Source organism: Geotrypetes seraphini, chromosome 2 (assembly GCF_902459505.1).
Source record: "Geotrypetes seraphini chromosome 2, aGeoSer1.1, whole genome shotgun sequence".
In the NCBI taxonomy this organism is placed as follows: domain Eukaryota; kingdom Metazoa; phylum Chordata; class Amphibia; order Gymnophiona; family Dermophiidae; genus Geotrypetes; species Geotrypetes seraphini.
In genome coordinates this window covers 117,737,958-117,763,315 of record NC_047085.1, presented here as the reverse complement: position 1 = coordinate 117,763,315, position 25,358 = coordinate 117,737,958, and the positions used below count along the sequence as shown (strand labels likewise).

Here is a 25,358-nt window from a genome sequence, read left to right as displayed (position 1 = left end):
TCCAGTTAACAAGTGTTAATTGCCAATGATTGGCACCAACTAATCCTATTATTTAATTAACTTATGCGCATATATCAATTAAGCATTCTGATGTATGTGAATAACTTTAACCATCATATACAGAATTTGGAGGATAATGCCCAACAGGTTTATAATTTCTGTTATTGTTATGTGCATGTAGGTGAAACTTCAGCATAAACAAACTGGAGAAATTCTGGAATTTCCATTTTTTCAAACTTTAGAAGGCTGCACAGCTGCTGAACGTCCAGTTCTGATTTCTGGCTGCAATATTCTTACAGGTTTGTTTCTCTTACTTTATACTTTTAAGAGACTTCTTGAGGCGTGCAGAGTGTTTAATAGTTGCTGTCATGATATTGTTGACAAACCAACAAAATCCAAATAGCACTAAAAGGTTCCACCAAGGAAATGAAGCAGCAAAACAACAAAAAAGATTGTGGAACAGAAGATCGGATGCACCAGTTTGTAGTTTAATAAGCGTCCAAATAACTTTAAAAAATAATCTTAAAAACGATCCACAAAGGATGTTATAAAGTCACAAGTGACCCACAGGATAAAAATCAAATAATGTATAAAATAAAAATGACCCAACATGGGCCGTGTTTCGGCAAAATAAAAATGCCTTCCTCAGGGGTCTTGGAAGGTGCTTGGCTACACAAGACTCCAATGTAGGCTGGTGTCATATGTGATATTGTTGACAAAATTCTCATTGAAAATAAATGGGGTAGCCACACAGATGATAACTCGAAATTGGAAAAACTGGGATCGTCTTAATTTTTCCTTTTGGTGGGCGAGTTTATGTTTAAGCTACAGGTATGAAAAGATAAATGGGAGGATGTATCTTTAGGGTGATCTTTAAGGTAATTGTGGGGGGGAGGGCATATATTGTTGTACTAATACTGATTGTATTTAAGTGCTTGTTTATTACACAGGCAGATAGATAAATTAAAAACAGACAAATCCCCGGGTCCGGACGGAATCCATCCAAGGGTTCTGAAAGAATTAAAGGAGGAGATAGCGGAACTACTGCAGCAAATTTGCAATCTATCCCTGAAAACAGGCGTGATCCTGGAGGACTGGAAGATAGCCAATGTTACGCCCATCTTTAAAAAGGGATCAAAAGGTGACCCAGGAAATTACAGACCAGTGAGTCTGACCTCGGTACCGGGGAAAATGGCAGAAACACTGATAAAAGAAAAAATTGATGAACATTTTGAAAGAAACAAACTTCTGATAACCAGCCAACACGGTTTCTGCAAGGGAAGATCTTGCCTAACTAACTTATTGCACTTCTTCGAAGGAATTAACAAACGGATGGACAATGGAGACCCCATAGACATCATATATCTTGATTTCCAAAAAGCCTTTGACAAGGTGCCCCATGAACGCCTACTCCGGAAACTGAAGAACCATGGGGTGGAAGGAGATGTACATAGATGGATCAGAAGCTGGTTGGCGGGTAGGAGACAGAGGGTGGGAGTGAAGGGCCACTACTCGGACTGGAGGAAGGTCACGAGTGGGGTCCCGCAGGGCTCAGTACTAGGGCCGCTGCTATTTAATGTATTCATAAATGATCTGGAAACAGGGACGAAGTGTGAGATAATAAAATTTGCAGATGACACTAAACTATTTAGTAGAGCTCGGACTAAAGAAGACTGTGAAAAACTGCAAAGGGACTTGAACAAACTAGGGGAATGGGCAACGAGATGGCAGATGAAGTTCAATGTTGAGAAATGTAAAGTATTACATGTGGGAAACAGAAACCCGAGGTACAACTATACGATGGGAGGGATGTTTTTAAATGAGAGTACCCAAGAAAGAGACCTGGGGGTGATGGTGGACTTGACAATGAAGCCGTCGGCACAGTGTGCAGCGGCTGCTAAGAAGGCAAATAGAATGCTAGGCATCATCAAAAAGGGTATTACAACCAGAACGAAAGAAGTTATCTTGCCATTGTATCGAGCAATGGTGCGTCCGCATCTGGAGTACTGCATCCAATATTGGTCGCCGTACCTTAAGAAGGATATGGCGATACTCGAGAGGGTTCAGAGGAGAGCGACACGTCTGATAAAAGGGATGGAAAACCTTTCATACGCTGAGAGATTGGAAAAGCTGGGACTTTTTTCCCTGGAGAAGAGAAGACTTAGAGGAGATATGATAGAGACTTACAAGATCATGAAGGGCATAGAGAGAGTAGAGAGGGACAGATTCTTCACACTTTCAAAAAATAAAAGAACAAGAGGGCATTCGGAAAAGTTGAAAGGGGACAGATTCAGAACGAATGCTAGGAAGTTCTTCTTTACCCAGCGTGTGGTGGACACCTGGAATGCGCTTCCAGAGGGCGTGATAGGGCAGAGTACGGTACTGGGGTTCAAGAGGGAATTGGACAACTTTCTGCTGGAAAAGGGAATAGAGGGGTATAGATAGAGGATTACTGCACAGGTCCTGGACCTGTTGGGCCGCCGCGTGAGCGGACTGCTGGGCACGATGGACCTCATGGTCTGACCCAGTAGAGGCATTTCTTATGTTCTTATGTTCTTATGTTCTTATTATTACTGATGTGAATATTGTGTTGCACTTTTTGTTAGTAATAAAAATTAATAAAGAATTTAAAAAAATAAAATAAAGAACTTCAACTGATGGGTGAATGAGTTTGACTGCATGAACTGCAATTGTCAAAATGTTGATAAGAGTACTCAGAATTTATCTTGATTGTTGTTAACCACGTTGAACTGAGAGGCTACTGCGGAACATAAGTGAATTTGTTATGTTATGTCAGAATTTACCTCTGGATTTACAAGGGGGTCCCTATCATTTTAACTCTCCTACCACTCTTTTCTAATAGTCCTATAAAAAGATTGTGAGATGCAGAAAATTTGTGGGATCTTTGTAAAGCAAGGTACAAAAAGCAAAGCACAGAATAAAACTGACTCCTGGATACAACTGACTTCTATTCCAACTTACCCTAATGTTAAGAAAGAGCAAGGGGAGACGCGGGTGTCTGAGGAACATATCTAAATGCTTTCCCTCAGATTCTGTATAGTCACATACTTGCTAACAATTAAGTATTGATGTTAATACACAATTGGCAGTAATTAGGAGGTATGCATACATATGCCCTATAGCCTATTTTATAATATGTACGCCAAAATTTCAAGGTGTGCAACTCAAAAGGGGGTGTGGCCATGGGAGGGGCATGGGTGGGTCAAAGGCATTCCCAGAAATTAGGGACGATACATCAAGAAGAAACTTGGCAGAAGGAAGACTCTGATGCAAGCCTCTGAAGATTCATTGTGACATGGCTGGCTCCTAAAAGTAAAATAGATGCTGGGTGAGAGGAAAGCTTGGGAGGGGAGACATAGAAATGTTGACCCATGTGTGTTGGGTTGGAGGGGGGGGAGTTGTCACTGCCACTATACCCTTGAGGGGGCTGCTGGAATCGGGGGTGGTGGGAAATTCTGCTACTATGACCTATGAGGGGGTACTGGCTGGCTAGTTGGTTCCAGATCTGAAGAGACCAGTGGAAGATGGGATGCTGCCTGTCTCCGGAGCTGGAGCTGAAGGGAAGAGTGGTGCTGGATCTGGTCTTGGGGGTTATGGGGAACAGAGAAAGAAGTACTGGAACCATTTTGGGTGGGGCTGGTGCTAGTGCTGGAGGGAAGGGAAGGGAGAGAGAGATGCTGAACCTATGGGGGGGGAGTGAAGGGAAGGGAGAGGTGCCATACCTGTGTCTAGGAGCTGGAGGGAAGGGAGATGTACTGGACCTGTGGCTCAGACCTGGAGCTAAAGAGAAGGGAGAGAGATATTGGACTTATTGACGGGGGTACTGGATGGAAGGGAGAGAGGCACTGGATCCTTGGAAACTGTTGAGGGAAGGGAGAGAGGTACTAGACCGTGGTAGTGGGGTGGGGGGCTGGAGGGAAGAGAGAGAAGTGTTCATGGGAGGAGTGTTAAGGTGCTGGACCTGCAGGGAGGAGGAGAGAGAAAGGAAGAGAGAGATGCTGAACTAAGAGGATGAAAGAAGAAGGAGTGAAATATTTAACACAGCAAAGGGAGGTCGGGAGGAAAGGGCGAGAGACATTGGTGTAAGGGAGTAAGAGAGGTGAGAAGCTGGACACAGGGAGATAATATGAAAAGAGGGAGATGGTGGGCATGGATGGATGCATAGAGACATGGACCCAAAGGGGATCGCTGCATGGGGGGGGTGGTATATGAACAGTGGGCCAATGCCAGATATGGGAGGGTATATGGACACAGAGGGAAGATAACTGAACATGGAAAGAATAGAAATGCAGAAGGGAAATGCTGGACTTATGGAGACATAAGGACACAGAAGAGTGATACTGGACACATTGGTGGGGGAGGGGGTGGATAGTGATGAAGATGAAGGCAGGGAGATGGACACAGGGGAAATATCAGAAAGGGAGGTATAGGAGACAGAGAAAGGAGATGCTGAACATGGGAAAAATGAATACATTTTTGTCAAACCAGCACCTATACTACAATCTCCAAAGTATCTTCAAAATCCATCAAATGCAATATCTTCAGAGAATAGAAATCTCATTACCCAATAAGCAGAAAGCTCGAAGCAGACCACAGTGGTCAATCCCCTTTTCAAACAGACTGATGCACAATCATCATCATCGGTCAATTTCTATATTATTTCTATCATTGCATATAATCCTTTTCTTCTTCAAAAGACTTTCATTGTTATTAGTAGTAGTAGTATTTTAAAGTATCAAAACTCATCTTAAGGTTAAATGGCAGGACAGATTATCTGACATAGAATCTATGTTTCACTTAACGCTTTGTCAAGGAATCCACTTTCACAGCTGTCACCATCATCTTCCTCTCTAGAAGCAAGGATGATGGTGATGGCATCGCTAGGCACAATTTTATAAACAGTGCCTAGATTGACAATTGTGCTCCTTGGCGCCTAGAAATTCGGCACTGTTTATAGAATCGAGGCCTAAGATTATAGAATTGTTAGGTGCCTTCGACTCGTGTTCAAGTCCTAGCAACTTGGTGAACATCATCAAGTTTTCGTGGCAGAATACAGAAGTAGATTGCCGAACCTTTCTTCTGTGCAGTATAAATAATAATATAATCCAGGCAATTTTGAAAAAAAAGGACATTTATTTATTTATTTATTTTTTAAATTTCTATACCGTTTTATTCCAAAACAGTTTACAATAAAGCTGCATACATAAAATATTGAAACAGGTCAGAACAGATAAAACAAAGGCAGTAAGATTCAATCCTTACAATAGGTCAAATGCTCAAAGTAATGCATCAACAAATAATTGGTTTTTCAGCAGTTTCCTGAATGAACTCCTATCACCACATTTCCGAATTTGACCAACAAGGCCATTCCACAGTTTTACTCCTGCACATGAAAAAGTCATAGCATTCTCTTTTATGTTCAGACTTAAGTTTTAAAATAACTCCTAAAATGGGAAAATCCTTTTAGTATGTCTGGCATTTGAGAGGAGAAGTAATCAGCATGTCTTTATCACTGCAACATGTTTTACTATAAACCCCAGTTATTAGTAACTAGTTCTCATTGCATAAAATGTGATCTTTGCTAAAATAGCACAAAACAGTATGTATTAACAGTAGCCCATGTTAAAAACCAGGCCCCTAAATGCTAATGTTTCCCTGAACACATAATCTGTGAATCTGATGGTGTTTTTCAGTGAAAAAATATTTCTTGGACATTTCCACGGGCCAGGCCTCAAAATCAGGCACAGAAGCAGAAGTGTATGTGACACTGAGCGGAACCATGGGAGACACAGGTAGAAGAAAGCTTACTAGAAAAGGAGATCATGCTTTCACAAAAGAAAAGGTAAGGCAGCCAGGTTTTTAAATACCCTAATCTCATTAGAGCAGTGAATCGCAAACTTTTTTTTAGCTCCGGCACACTAAGGGCTCCTTTTACGAAGGTGCACTAGCGTTTTTAGTGCATGCACCAGATTAGCGCGCTAGCTCCAAAACTACTGCCTGCTCAAGAGGAGGTGGTAGAGGCTTGCATGTGCGGCATTTTAGCATGCACTATTCTGCGCATTAAGGCCCTAACGCGCCTTCATAAAAGGAGCCCTAAATGGAGCAAATGTTTTTCAAGTCACACTAAATGGAGCAAATATTTTAGAGGCACATTATAACTAAAAATGTAAAATTAAATTTAAGAGTTATTTATTTAAAGTTCTTTAAGCTACGTAAAGGTAAAGTAGATAGAATAGAATTGATAATCAATGTGATGGATGTGCTTGTTTTTGAGTGCAAATTAAGTCAAAACGCAGCTCGGCAGTCGACAAGCAAACACACTTTTCATCATCCACCATCTGAAGTCGTTCTCTTTTTTTCTATTTAATTCCTGTTAAAGCTGAAAATCCAAGTTCGCAAAGATAAGAAGATCCAAACGGTAACAAAGCCTTGATTGCTTAGTTTCTCAAGTTAGGATAACTACTGCATAAAAAAATAAAAATAAAATTACTTGCCGTTAGTTTTCAAGGACCAATCACATCATAAAATGATGCTTGTCTGGGTGGGTTGTCACTCATAACAGTGACAGACACTTGCGTTTGTGACATACATGTCATCTATTCTAGTATATACTTATGAAGGGAATTGTTAAAAATAAAGTAAAATTCTGGAATCATTCGTGGCACATCCAGAATCTCTTTGGGGCACACTGGACACAGTTTGAGAGACACTGCATTAGAGTATAACATCAATAAAAATTCTGATTCATTAGAGCATGACATTCATTTCCTATTTACATTGTTAAGCCGTGTAGCTGCAAATTCATGATGGTTTACAAAAATCCAAAGGACTTCTGCTAACACCACAATCCATCTAGTTTGGGGTTAGTGAAGCGAGTTTTGATAGGCGGCACAAGCCAGTGCCTGGTCTGCTGAGGATCCAAGTTTCTATTTGCTTGCAAAAGCAGCTTTTCAGTCACAGAAATCAGAGCAGATACTTTTATTCATCTGTCCTGCTCCCTAGAGTGAAGCATGCAGCAAAAGCTCTTATGGTGAAAGCTGTCATACGCCTCATTTGGATTAAAAAGACTAAACTGGCAAAGTTCCTAATAAACATCCTTTCCTGTAGATCACAGATCTGTTTAGCTCTCAAAGCAGGCCTTACCTGTGAGAATAGTGTAGCAAGCAAATCTACTAGATAACCAGAACCAGGTTACCTAGAAAGACTATAAAGCCCAGTTTGCACGAGTGCAGCTTTCGGCTAACCTAGCCAAGGGTGCAGTTCATCTAGAGCAGGGATCTCAAAGTCCCTCCTTGAGGGCCACAATCCAGTCGTGTTTTCAGGATTTCCCCAATGAATATGCATTGAAAGCAATGCATGCACATAAATCTCATGCATATTCATTGGGGAAATCCTGAAAACCCGACTGGATTGCGGCCCTCAAGGAGGGACCTGATCTAGAGCAGTGGTTCCCAACCCTGTCCTGGAGGAACACCAGGCCAATTGGGTTTTCAGGCTAGCCCTAATGAATATGCATGAAGCAAATTTGCATGCCTATCACTTCCATCATATGCAAATCTCTCTCATGCATATTCATTAGGGCTAGCCTGAAAACCCGATTGGCCTGGTGTTCCTCCAGGACAGGGTTGGGAATCACTGATCTAGAGAGAGGTGAATCCAAATCTCATAGTTCAGGGGTAGGCAATTCCGGTCCTTGAGAGCCGGAGCCAGGTCAGGTTTTCAGGATATCCACAAAAAATATGCAAGAGATAGATTTGCATCTCAAGGAGGCAGTGCATGCAAATCCATATCATTCATATTCATTGTGGATATCCTGAAAACCTGACCTGGCTCCGGCTCTCAAGGACTGGAATTGCCTACCCCTGTCTCATAGCTGAATGCTATGCCATTGTTATCATCACAAAAAACAACTATAGTGCATTGGTTTCTGTAAAGACTTAAAAATGAAAACCTGCTCTTGCATACTGACTAAAAAAGCAAAGCAACTTGGGTAAGTGTAGTAGAACGCAGTATTCCCTCTAGTCCCACAAAAGGGTTCTGAGGAGAATCACAGTGGAAAGTAAGTTATTCATTTTCATTCATTTAAGAATCTTATCATTTTGCTGTGACTATAAGTTAAGATTTATCTGCTGTTCATAACTTGGAATTCATAGTTTGCTTTAAAAATACAGTGAATCCACTGCTTATACAGTCTCTTAACATAATTTGATAGAGGTCAATGTTTTCTGCAAGAGAGAATATTGCAACCCAGTATAGGTAGTAAGAGTTAGTGTGGGTGGCAAACCTGTAAATTCCGTGTCAGGCCATACCTGGCAACCTATTGTATATTGAATTTCTTAGGATTTTTTGGTGATTAGAAACATAGCCAGTTAAGCTGCTCTTCACCATACAATTTGTTGGAGAGATCAATCTGCCTGCTTTTAAATATCCACACAACACTACACTCAATAAATATGCCAAAAATCCTATAATAGTAACAACAAAGAGGCACAACCAGTCACAACAGGGTTTGGATGGGGGACGCTCAGAATAAGCTACAGTTCTAGCCTGAAACGACTCCACTCAAGAAATAAAGGGCGCTCTCAGTGTGAACCATCAGCAATGGGAGCAGAAGCTCCGATACTTCACTTCTGGGTTGAGGCGGGAAGCCTCCACCACCACACCATCATTGAGCCCCCTATGTGTATATAATAATGAAAGACACCTGCAATAAGGCCCTAAATAAATAATGCAATCCAAACAAACCCGTGAGCAAATTAAACTCAAACGGTGGAAATACAAACTGAGCGACCCCCACACAAACCCTGCCAGCCGAAACCCGCCAAGCTAACTATAAAGCAATATCAAAACATACTTAAACTCAATCAAAAAAAATACTTATCTAAATCAAACTGCCACAATGAAAACGCCAGGAGCCGAAGTTCAACCAAGCTGGTTTCGGGGAGGAGCCCTTCTTCAGGAACCAAGCCCCCGACCACAAACCAAAAACAAAAAAATGAAAAAAATGCCGAAAAGCGAAGCGGGACGGCTGGAGGGAGGGGTGACCGAGCGGGAGAGCACTCGCGCCTAAAAAGCGGACCAGGAATTACGTCACACACAACCCAACCAATCATGCAGGACGCACAACGCGACCTAAATCACTCATACAGGGGCGGGAAAAAGAAAAAGAAAAAGCCCCAAAGCTACAGAAAGAGAACAGCAAGACCCGTACAGTACTCAAACCCAAACATGCTGGGATCGACCCAGCACAGGAAACCTACACGATAACACGGCACCCAGAAAGAATAGACAGGCTTTTTCTTTTTCTTTTTCCCGCCCCTGTATGAGTGATTTAGGTCGCGTTGTGCGTCCTGCATGATTGGTTGGGTTGTGTGTGACGTAATTCCTGGTCCGCTTTTTAGGCGCGAGTGCTCTCCCGCTCGGTCACCCCTCCCTCCAGCCGTCCCGCTTCGCTTTTCGGCATTTTTTTCATTTTTTTGTTTTTGGTTTGTGGTCGGGGGCTTGGTTCCTGAAGAAGGGCTCCTCCCCGAAACCAGCTTGGTTGAACTTCGGCTCCTGGCGTTTTCATTGTGGCAGTTTGATTTAGATAAGTATTTTTTTTTTTTTTTTGATTGAGTTTAAGTATGTTTTGATATTGCTTTATAGTTAGCTTGGCGGGTTTCGGCTGGCAGGGTTTGTGTGGGGGTCGCTCAGTTTGTATTTCCACCGTTTGAGTTTAATTTGCTCACGGGTTTGTTTGGATTGCATTATTTATTTAGGGCCTTATTGCAGGTGTCTTTCATTATTATATACACATAGGGGGCTCAATGATGGTGTGGTGGTGGAGGCTTCCCGCCTCAACCCAGAAGTGAAGTATCGGAGCTTCTGCTCCCATTGCTGATGGTTCACACTGAGAGCGCCCTTTATTTCTTGAGTGGAGTCGTTTCAGGCTAGAACTGTAGCTTATTCTGAGCGTCCCCCATCCAAACCCTGTTGTGACTGGTTGTGCCTCTTTGTTGTTGCTTTTAAATATCAGCAGCATTGGGAAAACAACTGCTTTTACACCTAAGCAGCAGCGGGTACATCCGCAACCACCAAGAGCCCACAGACCTGATCCTGCCAGGAGTGTGAACTCCTCCCACTGCAGTCCATTGGAGAGATCAATCTGCCTGCTTTTAAATATCAGCAGCAGTGGAGATCAACTGCTTTTACATCTAAGCAGCAATGAGACCAGCCAGAACCACCGAGAGCACTCAGACCCGATCCTACCAAGAGTGTGAACTCTTCCCCCCCTGCAATCCGCTAAGAAGATCGACTGTCGGCTCCGGGCGGCTTTCCCGCAGAGGAGAGAATCCTGCATTCACCGTGGGCCTCATCTGGGGCAGCCTCCTTGGAGCGGCTGGGGCACGGGCAGTGTGTCTGGGAGGGAATGCATGGATGGGAGAACATCGCAGGGGAGGAGACATAGGCATCCTGGGACTGTCGGCCAGAAGAAGCCCTTTCTGGATACGTCAATCGCTCCTCCTAAACTTACTTGCTCCACTTCATCACTGACGCTGACCCATTCTGCTTCTATTCCTTTCTCTCCTCTCTTCTACCTTCCAAAGTATTTAGATCAATGCTGTCTTGTTAAAATGTTTATTTTATTTTTATTTTTCCTCTAACTCTACTTTTCACTTCTCTATTACCCTCCAGGTACTTTAGTTAGATTGTGAGCCTTCGGGACAGTAAGGGAATTTTTCAAGTACCTTTCTTATTTCTAATCTTAATGTATATTTTCTGTAAACCGCTTAGAACCTAACGGATGTAGCGGTATATAAGAAATAAATTACATTACATTACATTACATTCATCACTTGACCAGCTAACTTATAGCAGCCAAAGATAGACCCACTATTTATGTGGGTTTATCTGGCCACTAAACCAGTGAAAATTGGCACCAACTGACTTTGTCATGCAACATAGCCGGTAACCAGGCTAAGCACGCATTTTCAGTGGAGATAGCTGGCTATCTCCCACTGAATATTCATGATTGGCCAACTTAGCTCTATTTAACCAACCAGGAGCAATTCCTGTTTGGTTAAATAGTGCAGAATATTGGGTGGAGTGACTTCAGTTATAGTGTTTGTATTGAAATTTCCTTTTCCAAAGGGGTCCATTTATTTATTTAATTTTCTATACCCTTCTCCCCTAGGGAGCTCAGAACGGTGTACATGAACTTATTCAGGTACTCAAGCATTTTTCCATGTCTGGACCAGCAGGCTCACAATCTATCTAATGTACCTGGGGCAATGGAGGGATTAAGTGACAAAGAGCAGCATGGGTTTGAACCCACAACCTCAGAGTGCTGAGGCTATAGCTTTTAATTGCGCCACACTCTCCTTACTTTTACTAAAGTGTACTAATGGAATTAGCATGTGCTAAATGCTAGGAAGCCCATAGATATAAAATGAGCTACTAAGTATTTAGCGCGTACTAAATCCATTAGTGCACCTTAGTAAAAGGAACCCTAAGTATGCCAGATGTACTAAAACAAAAGTAGGCCATATTAATGATTCTTGTTTTGACCAAGGGCTGCAAGAGTTTTCCTCCTGGGCAGGTGTCCCTTTCAGAGCTCCAGTGTGGAAGCAAGTCCACTTTTGTAGCCCTCTTCTCTTCCTGAACTAGTGTTTTGAGGAGGACCTTCCTCTCCAAGAAAACTAAAAAAAACAAGAACTGAGGAGAGCAGAGCAAGGGAAGGAATAGCAGAAGAGGAGGAGGAAGAAAGGAGGGAGCTTGAAGCAGTGTCCTGAAGAGGGTCCAAAATACCTGAGGAGGGACAACACAACAGCAAGATTGGCTACAAGGTCTCAAAACACTGAGAAAGTGATAAAGTGGCATTATTATTTGCATGGAAACTCTAGGCCTCCAAGCATGGAGCTCATGAGGCCTAGTTTTTTTGAGAAATGAACTCCTTTGAGGAATGAAGGTTTAGAGAGAGTATAGCTGCAATTTGTTCAGCCTATCCTCGTACGAGCGATCCTTGAGCCCCAAGATCATCCTGGTGGCCATTCGCTGAACCGACTCAACTCTCAGCACATCTTTACAGTAGTGTGGCCTCCAGAATTGCACACAGTACTCCAGATGAGGTCTCACCATGGTTCTGTACAATGGCATTATGACCTCCGGCTTCCGGCTAACAACACTTCTACGGATACAACCCAGCATTTGTCTAGCCTTGGATGAAGCCTTCTCCACTTGAATGGCAGTTTTCATGTCTTGACTAATGATCACCCCTAAATCCCGTTCTGCTGCAGTCCTAGCCAAGGTCTCGCCATTCAGTGTGTACGTTCTGCATGGATTATTGTTGCCAAGGTGCATGACCTTACATTTTTTTGCGTTGAAGCCCAGCTGCCAGGTCGTGGACCAATGTTCCAGTAAAAGCAGGTCTTGCTTCATGCTGTATCTGACAAATCGAGTCCTTGCGAGTGGCTTGAGAAAAGCCAACACACTCTATACAAGGAGTCGAGTCCTTGAGAGTGCCTCGAGAAACACCAACGCACTCTATACAAGGAGTCGAGTCCTTGCGAGTGTCTCGACAACAACCAATACATTCTACACAAGGAGTTGAGTCCTTCAGATTCCTTCGAGGTCTATCTATACACTCTTTACAAGGAGTTGAGTCTTTGCGAGTATCAGTGTCTTGACTTCGATCTCCAACTTCCAGCCCTAATTCTATGCATAAGGCATTGCCTTCTTCGAGGCACAGGGCGATGACTCCTCAACATTCCTCATTGAGACTTCATTCGAGATCACTACCTTGTTCTCCGAGGCACAGTACTCTCCACGCACCTTGTCTCTCGAGGTATAGGCAATACTCGAGTCAGCCACCTTCCTTCTTGAGGAAATCTATGGCAGAACCACTTTCGCCAGTTGAGTCCTTCTCCTGTGTTTTTTTCACCAGCTGGTTCTTTTTTGCCCATGTACAGGCATTATTCCACAGAGGCTTCACCCTCTTTCTCCGGTCACCTTCGACTCAACAGGATCTTCCCTCTTCTACTTCTATGTCCTTTACTCCATTTTTATGCCAGCTGAGTAAAGATCTTAACATCATGTTACTCTACTTACTCTAAGGAGTATTTGGAAGAACTGGGTATATCTCATCCTCCCACAGAGTCATTAAAATTATCCATGAATGGCATTCTCACTCACACTTTCAAAAGAAATCTTGCTACATCTTATTCAGGTCTGCTGTGCCAGCAAGACTGGAATCTCGATATCAAATGGTTCACTGTACAGGATTTGAAAAGTCTCAACTATCCCATCAATTTCTTCTTGTTGAGTCTTCCTTGAAAACAACTAATCCAGCAGTCCTACTTGGCCGACAGGGAAGGGCCATAAATTTGGCCGACGCCTGAATCAAAATTCTATGATGACAAATTGAATTTTAAACTACAACTCTGTCTTTACATCATATCTCAAATATTGGGTCAATGCTATGCCCACTTTTTTCAAGTACCTTCTAGAGCATTGCCTGATAAGAGTTCCAGCATATGCATTCCACTGGCACAACTTCGCATACATATGGCCTAGGCTGCATATGATGCTTTTGAGATGTCCTCCAGGGCCACTGTTTTTTCAGTGGCAATGTGCCATCTTGCCTGGCTTCATCCCATGGATATGGACCCAAATCTACAAGATCGCCTGGCCAACATCCCATGCAAAGGCAGTCAGTTGTTTGTTGACTCCATTGAAGCAATTACAAAGCGTTTCTCTGAGCATGAGAAGTCATCTGCCTCCATCATCAGATCAAACCAGAACCCTTCCACAGATAAGGGTTATACACCTTCTCCATCTTCTCAAAGGCATTTTCCTCAGAAGGCAGTACTTGATTCAAGGCTGCCTCTTAAGAAACAGAAGCTTCAACAGCAGCAATGGTAGCAGCGTAAACCTTAGACTCCTGCTACACCTAAGCTTTTTCAGTCTTTTTAACCAACTCAACAAAGAGCATAACTTCATTTGTTCCACCTCTCTCATCTCTTTTTTTCCATAGGAGGTCATTTCCATTTTTTCTACCAAGGATAGGACCTCACTCTCATCAGGGAAGGTTTTTCTCTGCACTTCCTTCTGATGGCAAAAGAGTATCCTTTCAATCTTTCCACATCTTTCTCCCAAAGAACATGGGGGATCTGCAACCTATCCTGGACCAATTGGTTATGCTACGTGGATCTCAGAGGCTTACACATTTCTTCTCCTCCAGCCTCTGACTCAATCTGCAGATTTCGGATGGGACATCATCATTTTCAGTACACAGTAATATTTTTTGGCCTAGATCATCTTCCCAATTGTTTCACCAACTGCCTGGTACTGGTCTCCACGTATTTCCATAATTGGACGATTGTTTCTTCAACAATTCAACATCTCTGGGGGTCCTTGTAGTAACCCAACAGATTATTTGGTTTTTCCAACAATTGGGATTCCAAATCAACTTTCTAAAATCTCAGCTCTAACCTCTCAAAATCCTACAGTTCAAGGGAGCTGTACTGGACACTGCACCTTGGAGAATTCCCTCCTCTACAGCGTCAGGATGCTCTCATTCAACTTTATCACAAGTGTCATACCTCTTTTTACTTTCAGTGAGAAAAATGATGATTCTCCTAGATCACATAACTCCTTTTGCCAGATTTCATCTCAGAATCCCAGATCCTAGCATCTCGATGGGCGCATGCTTTCAACCCACTCTCTCAGCACATTACAGTGATTCCTTCATTGAGACAGTTTCTCTACTGGTAGATGTTCTCTTCCAATCTCTCCAGAAATTCCCCCTCATCAGAAGGAACTCTCCTTGACCTACCCTTCGGGGTTCATCTCGATGGTCTCCATACTCAAGGTGACTGGTCCATCATAGATTGTTAATGTCAGAAGGCAGTATCTATTGGAACTCAGAGCAATCTTAAATGCTCTCAAAGCTTTTCAGCATCTTCTTCAAGATCAAGTAGTCCTTTTTCAGGCTGACATTCAAGTTGCCATGTACTGCATCAACAAGCAGGAAGACACTGGGTCTCTCCCTCTCTCCCAGGAAGCTCAAAATGTGTGCAATTGGGCAATCCTTCACAATGCCTTTCTAAAGCAGTTTATATTCAAGGAGTGAAAAACTGTCTGGCGGACAAATTGAGTCATCTTCTGCAACCTCACGAATGGACACTCAATTCCTCACCTCTCCATCACATTTTTTCTCAGTGGGGGACTCCTCAGATAGATCTATTTGAGTCTCCCCACAACAACAAACTGCCTCAATTCTGTTCCAAGATATACTCTCTTCATCGCCTTGAAGACAAATCAGTTTCTATATGCATTTCCTCTCATTCTCGAGACACTCGTCAAACTCAAACACGAACATGCTACCATGATTCTGATAGTTCCTCGGTGGCCCAGACAACCGTGGTTCTCCCTTCTGCTTCAACTCAGCAGCAGGGAGAAACTACTTCTACCAGTTTTTCCCTCTCTCCTTACACAGAGTCAGGGGTTGATCCCAACCTGCAGTCTCTGCACCTGGCAGCTTGGTACCTCTCAACCTAACTGCCATTCTACAGTTTTCTGAATCTGTCAAGGACATTTTAGAGGCTTCTAGGAAGCCTGCCACTAGGCAATGTTATAACCAGAAATGCAGTAGGTTTTCTGATTGGTGTACCATTCATCACCAGGAGCCTCAAGCTACCTCCTTATCTTCAGTTTTGGATTACCTGTTGCATTTATCTCAATCAGGCCTCAAATCAACATCTATTCGAGTCCATCTCATTGCAATTGCTGCTTTCCATCAGCCTATCGAAGGGAAACCCCTCTCTGCTCATCTTGTGGTTTCCAGATTCATGAAATGACTTTTCAATGTCAAACTACCTCTTAAACCACCTCCAGTGGTTTGGGATCTCAATGTTGTTCTTGCCCAATGGCTTCGGCTCATCTCAAATATATCATTTGGAAAGTGGTTTTTCTCATTGCTCTAACATCTGCTTGCAGAGTCAGTGAGCTAAAAGCTTTAATAACGGACCCACCTTTCACAGTATTCCACCATGACAAGGTAGTTCTCCGTACTCATCCTAAATTCTTGCCTAAAGTGGTGTCAGAATTTCATCTCAACCAATCCATTGTACTTCCAGTGTTTTTTCCAAAGCCTTATTCTCATCCTGGAGAAACAGCTCTTCATACTCTGGACTGTAAGTGTGCTTTGGCTTTCTACTTGCAAAGAACTAAGCCACACAGATTTGCTCTTCAACTTTTTGTCTCCTTCGATCCAAACAAGTTGGGACATCCAGTTTCCAAGCACACCATCTCCAACTGGATGGCTGCTTGCATCTCGTTCTGCTATGCTCAGGCTGGACTGCATCTACAGGGTCGAGTCACAGCCACAAACTCAGAGCCATGGCGGTATCAGTAGCTTTCCTTAGATCTACTCCTATTGAGGAACTCTGCAAAGCTGCCACTTGGTCCTCGGTTCATACATTCACCTCTCATTATTGTCTGGATTCTTTTTCCAGACAGGATGGCCCTTTGGCCAGGCAGTTTTACAAAATTTATTCTCCTAAATTGCCAACACTCCCAACATCCCTTTCTAGTTAGCTTGGAGGTCACCCACATGTGAAAATATGCTGCCTGCTTGTCCTGGGATAAAGCACAGTTACTTACCGTAACAGGTGTTATCCAGTGACAGCAGGCAGATATTCTTACAACTCACCCACCTCCCCTGGTTGGCTTCTTAGCTAGCTATCTGCACTGAGGAGATGCTGAGGAGACACGCGCCCTACCTTGGGCGGGAAGGCATTCGCGCATGCGTGGTAATGTAGTCGCAAACTTTCTTAAAGTTTTACAAGCAAGTCTGCTTGCAAGGCTGTCCGCATCTGGGCTCCATGGATGACATCACTCACATGTGAGAATATCTGCCTACTGTCCCTGGATAACATCTGTTACGGTAAGTAACTGTGCTTTTGAGTTAGTTGTCCAACTTTCAATTAAATCCAATTAATGGCAATTATGATGTGTTTAGTGCCAATTAAGCCTATTAATCAATTAAGTTAGGCGCCTACATTGGCTTGGCATACCAATATAAGCACCTAAAAGGCAGACTTTATAGAACTGGGGGGAAATGCCTATGCATTATTTCTATGGTTTTAACAGAAATAGTACTGAAATAGTCTTGTTTTTTTTCAATGAAAAAATATTTTAGATGGTTCAATGAATCTAAAAGTTATTTCCCACACAGTATTCAAAGAGTGCATAATTTCCTGACTGCTGGTTAAATTCTTCATAATGCTGTAATTAGAAGAGGACTAATAGCTAGGAGACATCTGGGAGGCACAAATTCCTGTGCCAGAAGAACAAATAACACATGCATCTCTAATTCAGCCACCTGTTTAACGTTTGCATTGAAATCACAGATGACCCATATAAATCCATATGGCACATCATTATATCTTAAGATATATTAATTTCTTTGTTGATATGAAAAGATTAAGTAGGAATGATCCTCCACAATAGCCCAGTGGTCAGTACCCATACCTCATCAACAGGAGAAAGGCAAAACATTACAACAAAACATAGATTAGTGAATTTGCATCTATACATGCATCAGTAAGAACATAGGAATATAAGAATAGCTTTACTGGGTTAGACCAAAGGATCATCAAGTCCAGTAGCCTGTTTTCACAGTGGCCAATCCAGGTCCCTAGTACCTGGCCAAAACCCAAGGAGTAGCAACATTACATGCTATCGATTCAGGGCAAACAGTGGCTTCCCCCATGTCTTTCTCAACAACAAACTATGGACTTTTCCTGCAGGAAATTGTCCAACATAAGAACATAAGAATAGCCTTACTGGGTCAGACCAATGGTCCATCAAGCCCAGTAGCCCATTCTCACGGAGGCCAATCCAGATCACTAGTACCTAGCCAAAACTCAAAGAGTAGCAACATTTCATGCTACCAATCCAGGGCAAGCAGAGGCTTCCCCCATGTCTTAATAACAGACTATGGACTTTTTCTCCAGGAATTTGTCTAAACTTTTCTTAAAACCAGCAACGCTATTCGCTTTTACCACAACCTCTGGCAACGCGTTCCAGAGCTTAACTATTCTCTGAGTGAAAAAATTTCCTCCTATTGGTTTTAAAAGTATTTCCCTGCAATTTCATCGAGTGTCCCCTAGTCTTTGCAATTTTTGATGGAGCGAAAAATCGATCCACTTGTACCGCTCTACTCTACTCAGGATTTTGTAGAATTCAGTCATATCTCCCCTCAACTATCTCTTTTCTAAGTTGAAGAGCCCTAACCTTTTTAGTCTTTCCTCATACGAGAGGAGTTCCATCTCCTTTATCATCCTGGTCGCTCTTCTTTGAACTTTTTCTAGGGCTGCTATATCTTTCTTGAGATAAGGAGACCAGAACTGAATGCAATACTCCAGATGAGGTCACACCAAGGAGTGATTCAGAGGCATTATAATATCCTTAGTCTTGTTAACCAACCCTTTTTTAATAATTCCTAGCATCTTGTTTGCTTTATTGGCCGCCACCTCTGCATATTGGGCAGAAGGTTTCATCGTATTGTCTACAATGGCACCCAGATCCCTTTCTTGGACGTTACCCCCCAAGGTTGCATTAGTATTTTTCATTTAGCGCATGGTTTGTGCACGCTAATCTTTTGCACGTGCTAAAAATGTAAAAGGAGCCCCTAGTTTCATTTCTTTCTCGAGCTTTCTCAAAGCTCAACCTGTTCTGAGTGAGTAACCAATTGGGTGAAATCCTATTTTGTTGACCCGGTTTCCACTTTCTGGAAGTGATTCCTGTTGATTTGGTTTATTCTTCCCAATATGCATCACTTTGCATTTGTCCACATTAAATTTCATCTTCCACTTGGACACCCAGTCTTCCAATTTCCTAAGGTCTGCCTGCAATGTTTCACAATCCACATGCGTTTTAACAACTTTGAACAGTTTAGTGTGATCTGCAAATTTAATCACCTCACTCGTCATGCCAATTTCCAGATCGTTTATAAATATGTTGAAGAGCACGGGCCCAAGAACTGAACCCTGCGGCACTCCACTGGTGATGCTTTTCCAGTCAGAGTATTGTCCATTTACTCCCACTCTCTGTTTCCTATCCGCCAGCCAAATTCAAAATGTAAGATGCCTTCCCATCTGCAATTCAGTTCATATATGTACAGTAGCTACAAAGGGAAAAGACAGTATATTGTACCAAAAATGACAAGCAAATGAGTCACAATTGATGAAATATAGTGCCTTTATGCTATAAATTACTTGATTTTGTCTGCTTATTGCTTATTGTAAATTATTACAATGACTGATGGTCAGAGGTAGTGGGACGCCACCTGGCATCCCTCTGGCTTCGGATTAGCTGCTGGCATATTCACACCTGTCTGCCACTTCCAAGTAACAAGTACTGTTTGCTCAGAATGAATGCCACATAGAATCTGCTCTGCTATATTTCAACGTAAAATTATTTTCAAGCAGTGTGGATGCAATTAGTATGAGTTTACAAATCAAATTAAACTACTTCACATACAATGCTGTCTTCTGGGAATTTACAAACCTTTAAAAAGAGAGAGAAGCTTTATAACAGGCATTTCAAAGTTCTACGTTTTCCCTGTAAGTACTTAATTAATTAGCAAAACATATATTGTCTATGAACCTTCCCAATTGTGTTGTTTCGTAGATGGTAGAAGGATGAAGCCCCAGATGGTTTCTAATGAATGCGTTTTATGCTGTACCCATGCATTTTGCCTTTTTATTTGGAAGGAATTCTACTATTGAACTGTGTTTTTGTTCAGACTTTGGACATTTTGGTATACTTGCACTGCTGCACTGAAAGGATCAAAGCAAAGATAACAGCAAACTACCACTGAAGGCGGGCCCAAGCCAGGTCTCAGGTGTTGTTCCCCCTGCTCCCCACTGTAGCTGGGAATGCATCCTAGCAACCATTCAGTCCTTACTACTTATGAATCCATGTCTCCTTTTCCTTCACCTTCATATCATGATCCTTTGGTCAAGAGTTTTCTATCATCTAAAAGTTGCTTGCTTTTTGCAATTAATTGACACTTTTGACGTACTTGAATGCACCTGTCATATCTCTATTCTGCATCCAAAGCATACCTACCTCCCTTCCTGCCTTCTGTGTTAGAGAAAAACAAAGCCAGAAATACTGCAGCTCCAGATGCAAGTGAGTTTAGCAAGAGAAAATGTTCTAAAAACCTTAAAATGAAAGGAGTTAATTACCAGCAATTCATCTGCTGAGTGAGAACATTTGCACAACTCTTTTTTTTTTTTTTTAGATACGGTCCTTACAATTCTGCTGACTATGTCATTGAAGAGGATGTTGTAATTACAATTAGTGTTTGTATAGAGTTTTTATCCAGACCGGATCCTTACACAATTTACAATCAGAGCTCTTCTGAAAACTGCAAACTTCAGTCTCTGGGGCAAACTGCTCCAAAACAACTGTCAGGGAGAGAAGCAGATATTATAGAAATGGTTATCAATGAAACGTCAAAATTGCAGAAATGAAAATTGATTACCCTGAAACTGCAAAATTTTCAAGCCCTGCTCTTTTCATTGTTATTTTGACATGGTCCCGCCCCTGTGAGAATTGCCTCTTTCTATAGTCCACGGTTTGCCAAAAGGAATCACTTCCAGAAAGTGGAAACCGGGTCAACAAAATAGGACTTCACCCAATTGGGTTACCCACTCAGAACTTTGAGAAAGCTCGAGAAAGAGATGAAACTAGGGACTCCTTTTACTAAGGTATGCTAGCGTTTTTAGCACGCGCAAAAGATTAGCGAGCACAAACCACGTGCTAAATGAAAAATACTAACGCAAGCTCGATGGAGGCGTTGGCGTTTAGCGCGTGTGGCATTGTAGCGTGCGCTAAAACCGCTAGCGCACCTTAGTAAAAGGAGCCCTAGATATTTCCAAATCATCCAGTACCAGTAAAGTGCAAGAGAAATTTATTGCACTAAAATCAGTTAAAAAGTAAATAAGTTTTAAATCTTTAAAATATTTTCCAATACATAGAACATTTTTAAAATGTTGTTCTTACTGGTCGGCATAATATAATCCTAAAGCGCAAAATTATAAAAGAGCAATTTTTCTAAACACCTTCAACTACAAGTGTTACAATTTTATTTTTTAATTTCAGTATTTATATACCACTTATAACCTAAGTAGTTTACATTCAGGTACTCAAGAATTTGTGCTGGTGGACTCACACTCTATCTAATGTACCTGGGGCAACAGGAGATTAAGTGACTTGCCCAGGGTCACAAGGAGCAGTGTGTGGGATTTGAACCCACAACCTCAGGGTGTTGAGGCTGTAGCGCTAACCACCACACCACACACTTGATAAAGCTTGAGTTCACATTTCTGAAGAGTCTAGCAAGCCAACATATCTAAGCAGCAGTGACATAGCGAGAGAGGGAAGACCATCGCCGTACCATGTGACCCCTAATGTTTTCTCCCACTCAAACGCGCCCCTTCCCAGTACCTCTTGAAATGTTCGCCGGTGCGAGTAACATCTTTCACCTCCTGCATGCGCTGGCCTCTGCTCCCTTCTGAAGTCACTTTCTGGTCCCGTGACCATGAAGTGATATCAGAAGGGAGGCAAATCCGGCAAATATTTCAAGAGATACATGGGGGCAGAGAGGAGGAGAGGCGTCGATGCCCCTGCCAAGACAGCGCCTGGAGTGGTCCACACCCCTTCCCTCCTTACTGTGTCACTGCTAAGCAGGCATCTAAATTTGTGCGAACCACCGGTCCCATAAATCTTGAATTTTGTGGCTTCTTAACTGCCTGCTTTCTTGAATTTTCTTCAGTTTTTCTGCTGTCTTGACTTTATTTACTCTTGGACTTCACCCTAAACTTAGCTTAAACAAAATAAAAAGTGAGTGCACTTGGGTTGGAGGCTGCAGCTCAGGATACCTGAACTGTGAAGTTCTAATTTCATAAAATTAAATTAAATTTACTCCCTTCCTGAATTTCCTTACTGCACTACTGTGCTAATTCCCTGTGGACTAGATTCACTAAGCAAACCGATTGAGTACCGATCGGTTTGCGAGCCCTTTGTGACCCGATTGCCCTCCGACCTGATTCACTAACCTGTGTACCGATCCAATCCCGATCCATGCATGCAAATGAGGAGAATCGGCATGCAAAGCAGGAAGGACGCGATTTGCTAAACTTTCTTCTGGCACACCGACTGGCTGGCTGATTAAAAAATTAGCGACTGGTGAGGACCAGTCGTATGTACTAAAGCCCTGCTCTCTGCCCTGATTCTCCTGCTGTGTCCACCCTGCTCTCTGCCCCGACTTTCCAGCCCTGTTCAGCCCCGACTCGCCTGCCCTGCTCAGCCCCGATTCGCCTGCCCTTCCGAGCAGTGCGAGCCCATGGTTTTAACCCGTGGGTTTAAAGTGGATTAAAACCAAGGATTCGCGAAGTAAAAATAAAAAGCCAGTCAAGTTTAAAAAAAAAAGCTCCGCTGGGTACGAAGGGCCAGTGCATGCGCAGACCATCTACAGGCAAGGAAGATGGTCTGCACATGCTCAAGGTTCTGTGTGGTCTGAGGGAGGCGTGCCAACGATCGCCTCCATTTGCATGCAGGCCTTTAGTGAATTAGTCGGCCTCCATGCAATTGGACACGGATCTCAGGTTAGTGAATCTAGCCCTATATTTTCTACAGGAGAGGTTAACGTTCTTTTGTGCTGTCAACTTCTGCTGCTCTAGAGCCCACACAACTTCAGTCATACTCGCATACACTCAAATTTCAGAAAGGGGGGGGGAAACAATTTTTTCCCATTAATTTGACAATGAAGTAAGGCAAAAATAGCTGCACTTAAGTTCCCTTTTTCCACCAGCAGAGCTTTTAAAATCATTAGTACCGTTTCAGGCACATTTTCTCCTCAAAACGTTTCAAAAGGAACTTAGATTATACGGTTACTTAATTTCTATTTTAACTCTTCGGGTAGTTAGACCTTCAAAGAATACAGTTTTCTATTTTGATCCCTAACAGTGCAGATGCTGCAGCATCCTTGAATTTAATTTCTCCCTTTTGAAAGGAATGATAATGAGCAGTACATGCATTAACACCCCTTATGAATATCACATGTTAATTTTGCCCACTAACATGAGTAACTAAAATATTGTTATCACAGCTTATTAAAAGGGGGCTTAGGGCTCCTTTTACTAAGGTACGCTATTAGTTTTAGCGCGTTTAGCATGCGCTACAATACTGCACACGCTAAACGCTAACGCCTCTATAGAGCTTGCGTTAGTATTTTTCATTTAGTGCATGGTTGATTAGCACACGCTAAAAACGCTAGTGCACCTTAGTAAAAGGAGCCCTTAGTCTTTGGGTCAGGATAATGTGCTTCTTTTGAACTGCAAATGTGTCACAGATATAGAAGAGTTTGTGCTTGGGGGGGGGGGACATGATTATTATTAAAGGATATTTGACATACTGCCTGTCTATGATACAATCAAAGTGGTTTACATATTATACACAACTAGTTTCTCTGTTCCCAGTGGGCTCATAATCTAAGTTTTCTTCCTGGGGATATAGAAGGTTTAGAAACTTGCCCAGGGTCACAAGGAGCCACAGTGGGAATTAAACCCAGTTCTCTAGGTTCCCAGCCCACTTAGAGTACCTGATCACTATTCATTGTAAACCACTTAGATCAGTGTCTCTCAAACTTTCTCAAGTCGGGGCACACTAAAGGTAGTGGCCATGGCTCGAGGCACCCGAATGACATCACACGCATGTGTGACATCATCACATTGACATCTGAGCATGCATAGAGGCCTTCCAAATGGGTCCTGAGACGCCAGTAGGGGTTCCATCAGGGATGAGGGCCAGAGAGAAGGAAAGGTGTTGGCGCCGGCTGATTGCCTACTGCCATGTTTCTCAACTACTTCAAGCTAAGTACCCCCTAAGTCTAACAAATATCAACCGAGTACCCCAACCACAGACCTTACAAGCTCCACCCTACACCCAACCACGCTCTTCCCCAGATCCCACCCTCTTTACTAATTGTAATGAAATTTTATCCATTCATTTTTCATATATACAATATACACAGCAGATATAAATTCTCAAAACTGATACGTCCTATAGGCATGTCAGCTGGCCGGCACCTCTCTTCCTCCTCAGTGTGCTACTGCACACTTGGAATCTCAGGAGGCACACAGTTTGCATTACACTGGCTTAGATGTACTATATAAATGGTATACAAATCACATTCACACACTTCATTAACCATTAAGCTACTCTTTCAATCCATCTTTTTCTATTTCTGTGAGATTTGACTGATCTGTTCTCTTATTTGACTTTGAACTATTCCAAACTGAAGATGTACTTCTCAAGTCGAAAAACAAAGGCAAGAACTGCAGTGATGATGTACAAGATGCCAAGTCTTTAATAAGCAATCATAAAATATAATCATAAAACAGTTTGTATCATAAAGGATTGATGAACCCAGACCCGGCACGGTCCGTGTTTCGAAGAAACACTCCTTCCTCAGGGGTCCTAATGTAAACAATTGATCATGTATGAATGAAATTATGCATGAGTGAGATTGGTGACAGCAAAGAAATAATGTGAAAAATTTGAAAAAAAAACAACAAATGTGTGATCCACGTGAAGCAATAATGAGTGAATTATGAAATGTGACTGCAAAGAAATGAAGTAAAAGGAATTGAAAGGATACAATGTGTGATCCAAGTTATCTATAATATAAGACAATAATGTGCAAAATTCTCAGTGTAATGTGAGCATACATGAAAAAGAAAATGATGTGAACAAAATGATGTGAACAAAATTGTTTTTCGACTCTTGGATTCTTTGTTTGATGTGCTTCTCAAGACATTTTTGGCTGTATTTTCCAGGTTGATGCTTTCAGAATGGAAGCTGTAGATATTGGTCAGCTGAAAGAACTTACTGTGGAAAAAGGAAAAGGTTCTGATTGGCAGTTGGAGAAGATTGTGGTGAGGGAAGAAGCACCCACTATGAAAACCACAGTGTTCATGGCTCAAACGTGGTTAAAAGATGGAAAATCAAAAACAACATCGGTAACTTTGCACCCCAAAGGTAAGCACCCTTTCAGCATTTCTCATTTACAAATAGATACAAATAAGCTGCACAAAATAAAGTATCTCAAAAGATTGAACCATGCCTATCTAACAGGAGAATGTCAGCACAGTATTCAAAGCACCAAGAGACACCGGAGCCATACCCCCATAGGAATGAAAGATGAGCCATAGTATGATATATACATTCAAATATTGGTAACTATAGACTAGCACAGTAACTGAATGACATCAGTCCGTATTACA

At 42.3% G+C, this 25,358-nt stretch overlaps 1 protein-coding gene across 2 annotated transcripts in view; it reads left to right on the top strand.

The window, feature by feature from the left end:
* RP1 (RP1 axonemal microtubule associated) overlaps positions 1–25,358 on the top strand; it is a 627,806-nt gene that overhangs the window by 529,429 nt on the left and 73,019 nt on the right. For both annotated transcript variants that reach the window (XM_033933654.1, XM_033933653.1), the window contains 3 exons: positions 182–299; positions 5,715–5,863; positions 24,912–25,113. In XM_033933654.1, coding sequence (XP_033789545.1) covers positions 182–299; positions 5,715–5,863; positions 24,912–25,113 — 469 coding nt within the window. The remainder of the gene's footprint in view (positions 1–181; positions 300–5,714; positions 5,864–24,911; positions 25,114–25,358) is intronic.